The following is a 13,665-nucleotide window of genomic DNA, read 5'->3' as shown; positions in this document are numbered from 1 at the left end:
CGCGCTTTAGGATTCTTTGAATTGTGCATGTGGTGGGTGTTCATTTGCTTGTTTATTACAAGTTAGGGTTAGTTCCTCTTTTGTGCAATTTAGCACTATGTGTTCCTCGTTAGAGTAGGTTTCATTGTTGTGTAATTTAGTATTTTGTGTATTACACTGTTGTGTGAATTTACAAGGTCGGATTTTTGCCCCTAATCTGTGTATTTCCTTTTTTTTAGCTTTAGACATCATTTTTTTTCATTAAAAGTTTAATTTATATACATTGTTATTATACAAAAAATTTATACATGCATCATTCTAATGATGTGTTGCCGCATCAATTAATGAGGTATGTCAAAATCATGAGTTTTAAACTCATTAAATGATGTAACAACACATATGTATGTATAAAACTTTTGTATAGTGATAATGTATATAAATTAAGGTTTTTCTATCATGTACAAATATGGACATGATAAGAAGTTTAAAATAGTAAATCGACATTGAAACTTATACATTTTATATTAAATATTGTATAACTTTTTAACAAATAATTGTTGTTTTTCAATAAAAAAAACTTGGATACTTTTTGTTATTTTAACATGTGCAATATTGCTACTATAAATTAAACTCTTTATTTAATCTACTTTTTTTCCTTAAAAAAATAAATACGACTTTCACCGTTGCCCATGCAGGCTTATTATAGAATAACAAGGCTAATATATTTCTGCTAATGACCTTACACACGGCTTTATAACTGTCCAAGCTTTACAAGGTAATCAAATGTATTTACAAGATAATCAAATGCATTGAATTGAAATTACAGTAGAGGAAAACAATCATGCAGGAATAAGGTAAGTCAACTATACTAGTATTTACAACAATTGATCCTAAATAATACTACATGTTTATGCATGAACTAAGGAAAGTCAACAATAATGATGATATCATAGTGTCATAGGCAACATTTAAGGAGGATTTGTGCTCAGTACACCTATACTTACAACACGTTCACTCAAGTTACCCCAAAATTCTTTTTCATTTTTAAAGCAACTATCCTAGCTGATATTATAATTATTGATGTTGTGTTATTTTCTGGTTGAATTAGATCACTATCATTATCAAATGTAACAAGGGTCCATGATATACGTCAATTAAATCAAATCCTCGCAAAAGTCAATAAAGACCTTACAACCACAAGTTCCTCCGTGAAGCTACGAACTATAATTCCACCTACAATTAATTAATATATATCTATATCTATGCTCCTAACTACAAAACTTTTCTATGAAAACTAGTGTTTCAATCTTTTTCGTTTGCTTTCCAAATATGTCTTTTTTTTTTTGACAAAATAAAAGATATTCATTCATTCAAATTGAAAGAGTACATCGATATAATGCAAATTCGCTAAAAACAAAAAGGATGAATCTGTGAACAGACTCACAGCATCCATGTTAATAGCATAAAACGGCAAAGTACAAATGCCTACACATATGACTATATTTAAATCTCCGGAATAACCATATTTCCGGATCTGTAACGTGGATGACGCCAAAGTCAATGATTGGATCTGCACTGGATCGAAGCTGATCTGACAATCTGAAGCGATCAAATACCTGAGAGAAACAAGAAAAACAAACAACGTCGCACAAAGACGGCGAACAACCAACGTCGCACGAAGACGACGAAATCACAAAATAAAACGAAATAGATGTGAAAATCACTTATTTCAATAAAAAGGAAATAGAAAAACGAGTTAGAGGGGTGATTTTGGGTCAAAAATTGACCCTAAATCACCCCTCTTTGGTGGATGAAGGAGAAGAAACTAGGGTTTTTGTGATGGCTCACAAGAGAGAGAAAGGAAAAAGAGAGAGAGAGTGAAAAATTCCTAAATTCCTAAAAAAAGTTGACCGTTCAATAAAAATTACTCTCATGTCTTAATCTTAATTTTGATATATACCACTCCGTCATGATGTGTGAGTGTTGTAAATAATCTTAATTTTGGCATCTCATTGCCACGTTTTGTTTGTTTATATTTTTATTAAGTAACTCCTTTTTTATGAACTTTAACTAACCTTCTTTATCTTACAAAATGTTGCATTATTTTGATGAAGATGTAATTGTAAATGCTCCATTTTCACAAACATGTTTGTAAAAGTCTCAAATCCTAAAAAAGCATGTAATTATAGTTATAGCAAAATGGCATCACATTCACAATCCTCATTCATGATCTGATTCATCTTCCACTCACTACCACTATACTTACGTGCCTGTGCAAAGACACACTGTAAAGTGTAAACAAACAAAACACCCTTTCCTTTTCACGAAAATTATACTAGATGCATGCTCTCACTTTGATAAAACATTAAATAATAGACAAGTCCACTTATAATCTAATCTAGTTTTATTTATTTATTATGGACCATAATCAGATCTACCATATCGTGATCTCATCAGTCATATAAGCACACATGGAACAAACATGCTTTGTAATAAACATTATGCTAAAAGATATACATGCATCAATATGTAATATTATGTGTGCTAGCTAAAACTTTAACAAATGAAAAAACAAATTCTCTAATTGTTCTCTCTCTCTCTCTCTCTCTCTCTATCTCTCTCTCTCTCTCTCTCTCTCTCTCTCTCTCTCTCTCTCTCTCCCCTATGTATGTTACACACAAAGAATGGTCTATAAATTATTCTCTTAAAGGACAAAGGGAACTTGAATCGTCCTTTTATGGCTTATCTTCCATTTACTTAAAGTTAAGTGATATTTTTCAGAATTTATTCTTAATTTTCATATGATACACTTGGTTACTATTTTTACCAACGAAAAACACATAATTATGCATATGTTTGTGATGGAGTTTTTTGTGTTTTTGAATTGTAGAAATCATATATATATTTTGTATGAAAAAAATCACTTTTTTTAATGGAGAAGTCTCACTAAACTTTTATTCATGATTCTATACATATACAACAAATTAAATTGTGATTTGAAACCTATCTCTAAAATATATATTTAAATAAAATAAAAAAATCTTAAAATCATTGTACACAAATATAAATCATAAATCATATTGATATCTTATTTTAAATTTTAAATATAAAACATTTGACTCTCAACACATTCAACATGTTACGTGGTATAAAACTTTGTTAAAACCCAATTGAATAGTAAGTAGTTAACACATTCTCTCTCTAATCTCTTACACAACACTCTCTCTACTTCTTTTCTACATTGTAATTTAGAGGGTTTTTAGAATACCGTCGTCTAGGTTAGAACATCAAGGGTTTTGATTTCTTCACTATTACCACCGCCGCGACTGTCAGAGTTTTGATCTCTTTACAGTTGCGCCGCGGCCGTGATCAAATTCACACAATAACCAACAACATTGTGATTCTCTCAAGATCTCATGATTGACTCCAATCACAATTCAAAATCTTATTACATTAATATTAATTAATTAATACATTTATACCTCCCTATAAAGAGTTGTTAATTCCATACCTACCCTACACAATTGGGGTCACCATCATCCATGTGTTGTTCTATTTGGTGTCGAAAGGCAGAAACTTTGTGAAAAATCTTCACATGATCTAAGAGGAAAAATTCAGGTTTGTACTTGTTATTGCATTTGTATAGAATTTTGATTCCTTAATAATCATACCCTTTTGTCTCTTTGTAGCTGCAAACTGTTATTTTTTTTCCTCTCTGTTCTTCGTGTTTCGTGTTGATACTGATGAATGAAAACCTCTTTGTTTTAACGTGCAATGTGTCACACAGAATCTAACTCCACATGGTGCAAAAATGTTCTTCATTCCTAGTAGCTGCTTTTGATGACATCACTTGGTTTTGGTTTTGGTTTTGGTTACTACTCTCTTTCACTTCTTCTTCTTCTTCTTTTTCTTCTTCACACCGACTCAATATTCTTCTGAAAAATCATCTTTTTTGTCATGGCTTTCAATGAAATCTCGGCTACAACGTTGTATTCTTCAAAAGGGTCATTGTGGAATACCCTTTTGAGTAAGATCCTTGGATTGCCTCTTTTGGAGCTTGTGGCAATATGTACTAATTTGGTTGTTCTTGTTTTGTTTCTATTGAGGGAGGTTTTTTTCTGTGTTGGTGGAAGAGTTTGGTTTTTTAAGGATAATGATAATAATGTTGGTGTTGTTGGCAATGGAGAAACTTTTGATGTTAGAATTGGGACATGGTTCAAGTTGTCGGTGCTTTCTTGTTTGTATGTTCTTTTGGTGCAAGTTTTGGTTTTGGGATTTGATGGTGTTGCTTTGATTAAGGAGGACTTTGTGGTTGTGGATTTGTCTCTTCTGTCTGTGCCGGTTCTGCAGTGTTTGGTTTGGATTGTTTTGAGCTTCACTGCTTTGCGTTGCAAGTACAAGGTGTATCAGAAGTTTCCAATTTTGCTGAGAGTTTCTTGGTTTGTGTTGTTTGTTGTTTGCTTGTGTGGTTTGTATGTTGATGGAAGAGGGTTTTGGGTGGAAGGTTCCAAGCACATGCGTTCTCATGTTTTGGCGAATTTCGCTGCTACCCCTGCTCTTGCCTTCCTTTGTATTGTAGCAATTAGGGGTGTTTCTGGTATTCAAGTTTGTAGGAACGCTGAGAATCAACAGCCATTGCTTCTTGATGAAGATGACGACGAAGAACCAGGTTGCCTCAAGGTTACTCCTTATAGTGATGCTGGACTTTTTAGCTTGGCAACTCTGTCTTGGCTTAACTCAATTCTTTCCATCGGTGCAAAGAGACCGCTTGAGCTTAAGGACATTCCCCTTGTTGCGCCTAAAGATCGAGCCAAAACAAATTTTAAGATTTTGAATTCTAATTGGGAGAAATTGAAGGCTGAAAAATCACCGACTCAGCCTTCATTAGCTTGGACACTTCTCAAATCATTCTGGAAGGAGGCAGCTATTAATGCCATTTTTGCTGGTGTCACTACTCTTGTCTCATATGTAGGTCCATACATGATAAGTTACTTTGTTGATTACTTGAGTGGTATAGAGACTTTCCCTCATGAGGGGTATGTCCTTGCAGGGATATTCTTTGTTGCGAAGCTTGTGGAGACCTTCACAACGAGACAATGGTATCTAGGAGTTGACATCATGGGGATGCATGTTAGGTCTGCTTTAACTGCGATGGTATACCAAAAGGGGCTTAGGTTATCGAGTTTGGCCAGGCAAAGTCACACAAGTGGTGAGATTGTTAACTACATGGCTATTGATGTTCAGAGGGTAGGGGACTACGCTTGGTATCTTCATGACATGTGGATGCTTCCTCTGCAGATTGTTCTAGCCCTCGCAATTTTGTATAAGAATGTTGGAATTGCAGCTGTTGCGACTCTTGTTGCTACAATCATTTCCATCGTAATCACTATTCCCGTGGCTCGGATCCAAGAAGATTATCAAGACAAATTAATGGCTGCTAAGGATGAAAGGATGAGAAAAACATCCGAGTGCCTAAGGAACATGAGGATTCTCAAGCTGCAGGCTTGGGAGGACAGATATCGAATAAAATTGGAGGAAATGCGTGGAGTAGAGTTCAAGTGGCTTAAGAAAGCCCTATACTCCCAGGCTTTCATAACTTTCATGTTCTGGAGCTCACCTATATTTGTTTCAGCCGTCACTTTTGCTACTTCCATATTATTGGGCGGTAAGCTGACTGCAGGTGGTGTACTTTCAGCTCTAGCTACTTTCAGGATCCTCCAAGAACCGTTGAGGAATTTTCCAGACTTGGTATCTACAATGGCTCAGACAAAAGTTTCTCTTGATCGACTATCTTGTTTCCTGCTGGAGGAAGAATTACAGGAAGATGCAACTACTGTCTTGCCACAAGGCGTTTCTAACATTGCTATAGAAATTAAGGAGAGTGAATTCTCTTGGGACCCTTCTTCTTCCAGGCCTACTCTTTCAGAGATAAATATGAAAGTTGAAAAAGGGATGCGTGTGGCTGTTTGTGGTACAGTTGGTTCAGGGAAATCAAGTTTCCTTTCTTGCATCCTCGGAGAGATTCCTAAGCTTTCTGGTGAAGTATGTTTGTGTACTTAAGCTTTTAATTCCTTCTATATTTTTCTGTATGTTTATTTGCGTTATAGGGGCTGTTTGGACTGACTTAGTTGAGGTTATCTACTAGTATAAGTACTTGTAACACTGTTTAGGAGAGCATATGAAAATACTATGACATGTCTGGAAGCTATTTTCAGCTTATTTCCATAAACTCTCCAGAATAGCTTATGAAAACTACTTAAAGCTTATATGAAACAGTTTGACTTTATTTAATCTTTTGCTACAAGAATAACTTATACATAAACACTTACTTGATAAACATTGATGCTATAAATGCTTGATTGAGCTGTTTATACAAATAGACCCTCAATCTTTTGTTTTGTAACAGTTTTTAAAGATACATTGGATTATTTTGCAGGTCAGTGTGTGTGGCTCTGCTGCATATGTCTCCCAATCAGCATGGATACAATCAGGAACTATAGAAGAAAACATCCTCTTTGGAAGCCCAAAGGACAAACCAAAGTACAAGAATGTTATTCATGCCTGTTCGCTGAAAAAGGACCTAGAACTTTTCTCACATGGAGATCAAACAATTATTGGTGATAGAGGTATAAACCTGAGTGGGGGTCAGAAGCAACGGGTGCAGCTTGCTCGTGCACTCTACCAAGATGCTGATATTTATCTCCTTGACGACCCCTTCAGTGCAGTTGACGCACACACTGGATCAGAGTTGTTTAGGGTTAGTTTTCCTTAGCTTGGAGTTAATATTATTGTTTAACTGAATTGGACTTAATTTGTGATATGAAAACTGCAGGAGTATATACTGACGGCACTTGCAAATAAAACAGTCATTTTTGTGACCCATCAAGTTGAATTTCTTCCTGCTGCTGATTTGATACTGGTATGGCTATGTGGTTTTTTCTTGCACGTCCTTGCAATTATATAGTTAGAGGCAAAGTTAATGGTTAAACTTCATTTCACATAATTAGAGACAAAGTTAATGGTTACACTTTATTTCACATTTGGGAATTATTCATTCATTCCATGCATGATGCATGCTCCAGGGTTTCAGATGTCCTCGCTTATTTGAATGTGATGCTTCAAATTCAAGCTCATCCCATACCCTGTTTACATTCTTAGTTCTTTCTTTTTAAAGCTAAGGGTTTTAAAGAATCCTTGGAAAAATGTATAATGCTATATGGAGTTTTAGGTTGATTTAAAGTTTTGATTTCGAATATAATTTAGGGATGTAATCATGCAGTTCATATGAAGTGAAGATGATTCTTTCTAAATTTATCTTTCCATTTTTGAAGGTTCTCAAGGAAGGTTGCATCATACAAGCCGGAAAGTATGATGATCTGTTACAAGCAGGAACAGATTTTAAAGCTCTAGTTTCAGCTCACCATGAAGCCATAGAGGCAATGGATATCCCTAGTCACTCCTCTGAAGATTCAGATGAAAATTTATCATTGGAGGCATCTGTTATGACCAGTAAGAAATCCATTTGTTCTGCGAACGATATTGACAGTTTGACAAAGGAAATGCAAGATGGACCATCAGCTTCAGATCCAAAAGCAAATAAAGAGAAGAAGAAAGCAAAAAGATCGAGGAAAAAACAGCTTGTTCAGGAAGAAGAGAGGGTTAGAGGCAGAGTCAGCATGAAGGTGTATCTTTCATACATGGCAGCGGCATATAAAGGTTTATTGATTCCACTCATTATCATCGCACAAGCGTTATTTCAGTTCCTTCAGATTGCTAGTAATTGGTGGATGGCGTGGGCTAACCCTCAAACAGAAGGAGACCAGCCCAAAGTAAAACCCATGATTCTTCTTCTTGTTTACATGGCCCTTGCTTTCGGAAGTTCATTGTTTATATTTGTAAGGGCTGTTCTAGTCGCTACATTTGGTCTCGCAGCTGCACAGAAACTATTTTTGAAGATGCTTCGATGTGTTTTCAATGCACCTATGTATTTCTTTGATTCTACACCGGCTGGAAGGATTTTGAATCGGGTACTTTATTTACTTTTTAATTTCTTTTACCTTTTTCTCCCTGTATATGTTGTAAACTGGGTATTCTATTTGTATTTCTTTTACTTATTTCTCGCTGTATATGGTTTGAGACCATGATAATGTGTCATCTGTATCTGTCCAGGTTTCAGTTGATCAAAGTGTTGTGGATCTTGACATCCCTTTTAGACTTGGTGGGTTTGCTGCAACAACAATACAGCTTATTGGTATTGTTGGTGTAATGACAGAAGTAACATGGCAAGTTTTGCTCTTAGTCATCCCAATGGCCATTGCTTGTTTGTGGATGCAGGTAATTAGAGATATTCATATTCCAGCATCAAATCTTTCAAACTTGTTTGTGAATTGTTCCAACAATAATCAATTCTGTTGCAGAAATACTACATGGCTTCATCAAGGGAACTGGTACGTATTGTAAGCATTCAGAAATCACCAATTATAAATCTTTTTGGTGAATCAATTGCTGGAGCATCCACCATCAGGGGTTTCGGACAAGAAAAAAGGTTCATGAAGCGGAACCTCTATCTACTTGATTGTTTTGCACGGCCATTCTTCTGCAGTCTTGCTGCTATTGAGTGGCTCTGCCTGCGTATGGAGTTATTGTCAACTTTTGTATTTGCTTTCTGCATGGTATTGCTTGTAAGCTTTCCCCGTGGAAGTATTGACCCCAGTAAGTACTTGGTTCTAATAACTCGTTTCCTCTACTTACTCTTGCAAGTGATATGTCTAATCCCGAAGGATTTATGTAGTATTATTAGAAATTAGGTATTGTTTGGCACAAACAGAACGGAACAGAATAGCCTGTTTTATTTTGTTCTCCCTTTTCAGTGGACTAACCATACCACTTTTTTACATTGTCTTCTTTTGTTCCACTATTAACACACACCAAACATGGACAGAACTCGTGTTTTGTTCTGTTAGTTCTAACTTGCATAACTAAAGCTACCTTTGTTTTTTTCTTTTTTCTTTTTCCACAAGTAATGGTTGCAAATGATGCAGAATATAATAGTAAGACATTATTCTGTTGCTTATTACTATTACTTTTTCTACATAGGCATGGCTGGACTTGCTGTGACATATGGTCTGAATTTAAACGCACGTTTATCCCGTTGGATACTTAGCTTTTGCAAACTTGAAAACAAAATTATATCTATTGAAAGAATTTATCAGTACAGCCAAATTCCAAGTGAAGCACCTGCAATTATTGAAGATTCCCGTCCTCCATCCTCATGGCCTGTAAATGGGGCAATTGAAATATTTGATTTGAAGGTACTAATATAACTCCGTATTTATATTTTCTGTACTTTTTATTTTTATTTTGAAGTCTTTATTTGAGAGGTGGAATAGTTTATTACATTGTTGCTTAACTTGACATTTACTTTTTAGTTGTATCTAATTCAAGCTGTTAACCATGCTACATTTATTACAATATCATAATTACAATGACTGCAATTGTTTCTTTTTAATGATACTGCACCTCCATTTTATTACCTGACCCTGTTTCTCCTTAAGGTCCGTTACAAAGAAAATCTTCCTTTGGTGCTTCATGGAGTATCATGCACATTTCCTGGTGGGAAGAATATAGGAATAGTTGGACGCACTGGCAGTGGCAAATCTACTTTGATTCAAGCATTATTTCGATTGATTGAACCAGCAGGCGGAAGTATCCACATAGACAACATTAATATTTTTGAGATTGGTCTGCATGACCTCCGAAGCCATCTCAGTATCATACCACAGGATCCAACCTTATTTGAAGGGACCATTCGAGGAAATCTTGATCCCCTTGAGGAGCACTCAGATAAAGATATTTGGGAGGTTAGTATTTCGTATGCATATGCATGTTTGAAAGAAGAGGTTTTGCATCCTTATAACACTGTATTAGCCAAAGTAGTTATTGTTTTTAATTGAAATGGAAGTATTGTTATTAAGGGAGGATTAAGAAAGAGGTCAAGATATCTGAACAGTAAAAACAAACATAAACAAAAATGATATAAAAAGGGGAGAAAGAAAGGACATGAAGCCAATATAAAGAAAAGTCTGCAATACTTTTTACTAGGAAAGAGCTCATAACATATGAAAATAGACCAACAATTCATTTTGAAAATTATGGCTTTGAGTAGAAGGCTATGCACATCCGCTCTGTAATTGTGGGTTTTAATTTTCCACAGGCGCTAGATAAGTCTCAACTTGGAGAGATCATCCGTGAGAAAGGACAAAAACTCGATACACCAGGTAGGTAGCCATGAAGATTTTTGCAAAATACACATGTTCCTTCTCCACCCCTTAAAAGGAAAAGTGTTTGGATTCACAAGTACTTATCTTAACGCATATTTTGAAATCTGCAGTTATAGAAAATGGAGACAATTGGAGTGTAGGACAGCGACAACTTGTTTCTCTTGGCCGAGCTCTACTGAAGCAGTCAAAAATACTTGTACTTGATGAAGCAACAGCATCCGTCGACACAGCCACTGATAATCTTATCCAGAAGATTATCCGAACAGAGTTCAAAGACTGCACCGTGCTTACCATTGCACATCGTATTCCTACTGTCATTGACAGCGATCAAGTTCTGGTGCTCAGTGATGGTGTGTATCGTAACAGTCATATCTTATTCTTCTGTTTGTCTTTTTTGTCCATTGGATTCGCATTATGGTTCAATAATTTATGCTTATGAAGATAACCCTACAATGCCTTTGCAGGTCGAGTTGCCGAGTTTGACACTCCGTTACGACTATTAGAGGACAGGTCATCCATGTTTCTAAAGTTGGTGACTGAGTATTCCTCACGGTCGAGTGGTATACCAGAATTTTAGATCAGATCAATGCTTAGAAACATAGATGTGGGCGGTGGCCAGAGCATGAAGACAATTCAGAAGTCGAAACAGTCGTGGATGATGCCTCCCTTGCATGCTACTGATGCATTTGGCGCATGCATAGACCAAAATAGAAAAAGAATAAAAAGAAGCGGAAGTGATTCAAGAACTCTAGTGGGAGAGAATTAGTTTTGATTTTTCCCTTTTAACAGATTTGAGGAATTCGTGCATGGTTAGCATGCTTCGTAACTCAATAAGACATCTGTGATTACAGGAAAGCAAGTATAGGCATCTGAATTGGTTTCAATGATGTGCAATAAAGTAGTTTGTAGACTGAGGAACTAGAATTTTGCTTAGTTAGAAAAGGTTAGAGTTTAAACTTTCCTGTGTATTCCATAACTTGTAGAGAAGGTTCAGAATTAAGTCATTTCTACCTCATATCCCCCACCCCCAAAGCAAAATTAGATTTGGTTATCTTTTATTCTCTGCAGAGTTATTTAATTTTCTATTTTTTATCAAGTGTAATTAACTGTTTACAATATCTTCATTCTGTAGTGTAGTATCCCTTGCATTATAATGCAACAAAATTTTCCTTATTTGGATTGTTTTTGTGGTTGAGATGGATGGAATAGTGGTAAAGGCTCATTGATCTGCCCAAAAAAATGCATACTAATTGTTGGCCATACTCATAAGGATGTATGGCAGGATCTAGTAAATGAGTGAATGGCCTACTGGCAGATTTAATGCAGACAGTGCTATAAAACACCCACAGTGGTAGGGTCCAAGAAAGGGTAGGATTCATCTGGGGTAAATTGTAGGGCAATACGTGAGAATATGTTACGTATGATATACTGCTAATTGATGCTTGAAAATCACCCATAATTTTGATTTTGAAGAAGATCAACGTCTTCACCTTTAAGTAGAAGTTCATTGAAACAGTAAACACCTTTAAGTAGAAGATCAACGTATTCTAGCACAAAATCTCTGGAAAAACAATGAAACAGTAACACCAGGGTTTCAAAAGTCAGCTTGAGTCATTCCATACATATAAAGACAATCATTTATTATATAACCTTCCTCTTGTGTTAACACATCAAGGGGGAAAAGGAGGAGGAGAAGCAATGTGACATCATGTATCTAGTCGTGTTTCATGAGTATCCATCAAAGGGTACACAAACTGTCCCACACCACTTTTTTGAGGTGGTCCCACACCACATTGTGTGTCTTTTATTTGAATTGGCAAATTTCTACATTGTCCTCTAGTGAGGAATGAACATTGAACTTTTACATTGCTTTTGTCTTAAATGCCACCCGAGAAATTCTTAGGTGGTCCAGGACCAAGAAATTTTCTTTGGTCACAACCAAAGAAAGAAGAGAGCGAAGAGAGAAGAGAGAGAAAATGGAAAGTATTTGTTTATTTGTGAAGAGAGAGAAGACAAAAACTCTATGTGTGACCAAACCAAATTTCTTGGTCATGGTTCACACAAGAGTTTCTCTTTGGAACAATTAAGGACCATGTATCGAAAGTAGACTTGACTTCACTATGAATAACTCACTCAAAAAATAGATATTTCAACTATTAATGCATAATTAAACAATTAATATTACATGATTATGGACTCGTTTGTTTAAGATTTTTTATAAAAATATTTTTGATGTTTGAGTGTATCCCCTCTGGTCTTAATTGTAAATAAAAGTGGATCAATAAAAATTGATATATTTGACTTGAAATTTAAACCAAACATTAATTTTCTTTTGACCTATTTTTGTTTAAACCAAACATTATCTATGTTTCTCTTATTGCAGACTTCATGAATATTAGAGTGACTATTTCAACATTAACCCTTATTTGCATGTACCCTATGAACAAATTATTAGAGTGACTATTTCAACATTAACCCTTATTTGTATGTACCCTATGAACAAATTACTATCCAAATTGGTTCTGGATGAATTAGAAAATAGCCTAATTAATTTTTAATAACTTGGGTTGATTTAACTTTCCACTTGAGTGTATTTCAAGTAATCTTAGGAGAACATTGAGTTTCCTTCATCATGAGGTAACCTCTAGATCAAATCTAACTCATTGAAAAAGGTGAAATTAAAAGCCCCTCCACACTTGAATAAGTTCTCAATGCACATCGATTGTGGGCTGTGGCACATTTCAGTGATTACTACATTATCTTACCATGGACTCTAAACTCAAGGATGGTTCATTTGAGTACATCAACATGGATGGAAAGAATGTGGGTGCAACAATGCGCTTGCACCATAGAAGCAACACCAAAGGTGAGTCAAAAGATTGTTGCTGCATCAACATTTATGTAAACAACAATGTTCAAGGTGTCACGAATTCTGTGTTACATGATAGTGAGGTTAGGATGAGAGACCCAGGTGTTAGTCTATATTTTGAAGATTTGAAGTTTGATAAAGGAACTCCCTCTTACAGCAAAAGATTTTGTTGGGGAGACAAACTTGGTTTTAGTCTTTGCATATTAATTTTGTTATTGGCTCTTATGTTTCTTTTGGTGCTTCTTTTCTCAACTAGGATCATTATTTTTATCCTGTGAAATCCAGTTACTACATTGTATGATTTTTGTTATCTAATTATGATGTTCCAATTATCAAGAGCATATGTTTAAGCTTCTGACTTTTTAGTTGGCTGAAATCGCGACATGAATCATCTATAATTATTTTCTTTTTCAAAAAATTTAACAACAGCATAACACGATAAAAAAAGTAGGAAATAGTGAATTTGAATATGTGTCGCATCATATCAAATATTTCTATAGTTTTTTACAGTATAAATTATACCTGTGGTACAACATG

The 13,665-nt window shown here is 35.3% G+C and overlaps 2 protein-coding genes across 3 annotated transcripts; both read left to right on the top strand.

Annotated features, from left to right (window-relative positions):
• Positions 1–3,497: 3,497 nt before the first annotated feature.
• LOC146910306 (ABC transporter C family member 5-like) lies at positions 3,498–11,423 on the top strand. Of its 2 annotated transcripts, XM_085730313.1 has the most exons (12): positions 3,498–3,597; positions 3,767–6,021; positions 6,416–6,736; positions 6,812–6,898; positions 7,311–8,006; positions 8,149–8,313; positions 8,397–8,691; positions 9,076–9,290; positions 9,534–9,839; positions 10,193–10,256; positions 10,370–10,609; positions 10,724–11,423. In XM_085730313.1, exons 2-12 carry the CDS (start codon positions 3,937–3,939, stop codon positions 10,834–10,836), a joined length of 4,587 nt encoding a protein of 1,528 aa, XP_085586439.1. In that variant the 5' UTR covers positions 3,498–3,597; positions 3,767–3,936; the 3' UTR covers positions 10,837–11,423. The 2 variants fall into 2 exon arrangements, with proteins under 2 accessions (XP_085586439.1, XP_085586440.1); XM_085730314.1 differs by having other exon boundaries at positions 3,567–6,021.
• Positions 11,424–12,941: 1,518 nt separating this feature from the next.
• LOC146910305 (uncharacterized) lies at positions 12,942–13,458 on the top strand. The gene has a single exon (XM_085729729.1). It carries the CDS (start codon positions 13,026–13,028, stop codon positions 13,404–13,406), a length of 381 nt encoding a protein of 126 aa, XP_085585855.1. The 5' UTR covers positions 12,942–13,025; the 3' UTR covers positions 13,407–13,458.
• Positions 13,459–13,665: the final 207 nt, after the last annotated feature.

This window comes from Medicago sativa, chromosome 7 (assembly GCF_051527215.1).
Source record: "Medicago sativa cultivar Bolivia chromosome 7, Bolivia_mono, whole genome shotgun sequence".
Taxonomy (NCBI): Eukaryota; Viridiplantae; Streptophyta; class Magnoliopsida; order Fabales; family Fabaceae; genus Medicago; species Medicago sativa.
Note: the sequence above shows the minus strand (reverse complement) of the source record. Positions and strands in the feature narration are given on the sequence as shown.

Bases quoted from the DNA above. Each gene is read 5' to 3' on its own strand.
- LOC146910305 (XM_085729729.1), top strand. From the start codon at position 13,026: ATGGACTCTAAACTCAAGGATGGTTCATTTGAGTACATCAACATGGAT.
- LOC146910306 (XM_085730313.1), top strand. From the start codon at position 3,937: ATGGCTTTCAATGAAATCTCGGCTACAACGTTGTATTCTTCAAAAGGG. The intron at 8,007-8,148 runs GTACTTTATTTA...GTATCTGTCCAG, and splicing joins CTGGAAGGATTTTGAATCGG to GTTTCAGTTGATCAAAGTGT. The intron at 8,314-8,396 runs GTAATTAGAGAT...ATTCTGTTGCAG, and splicing joins TTGCTTGTTTGTGGATGCAG to AAATACTACATGGCTTCATC.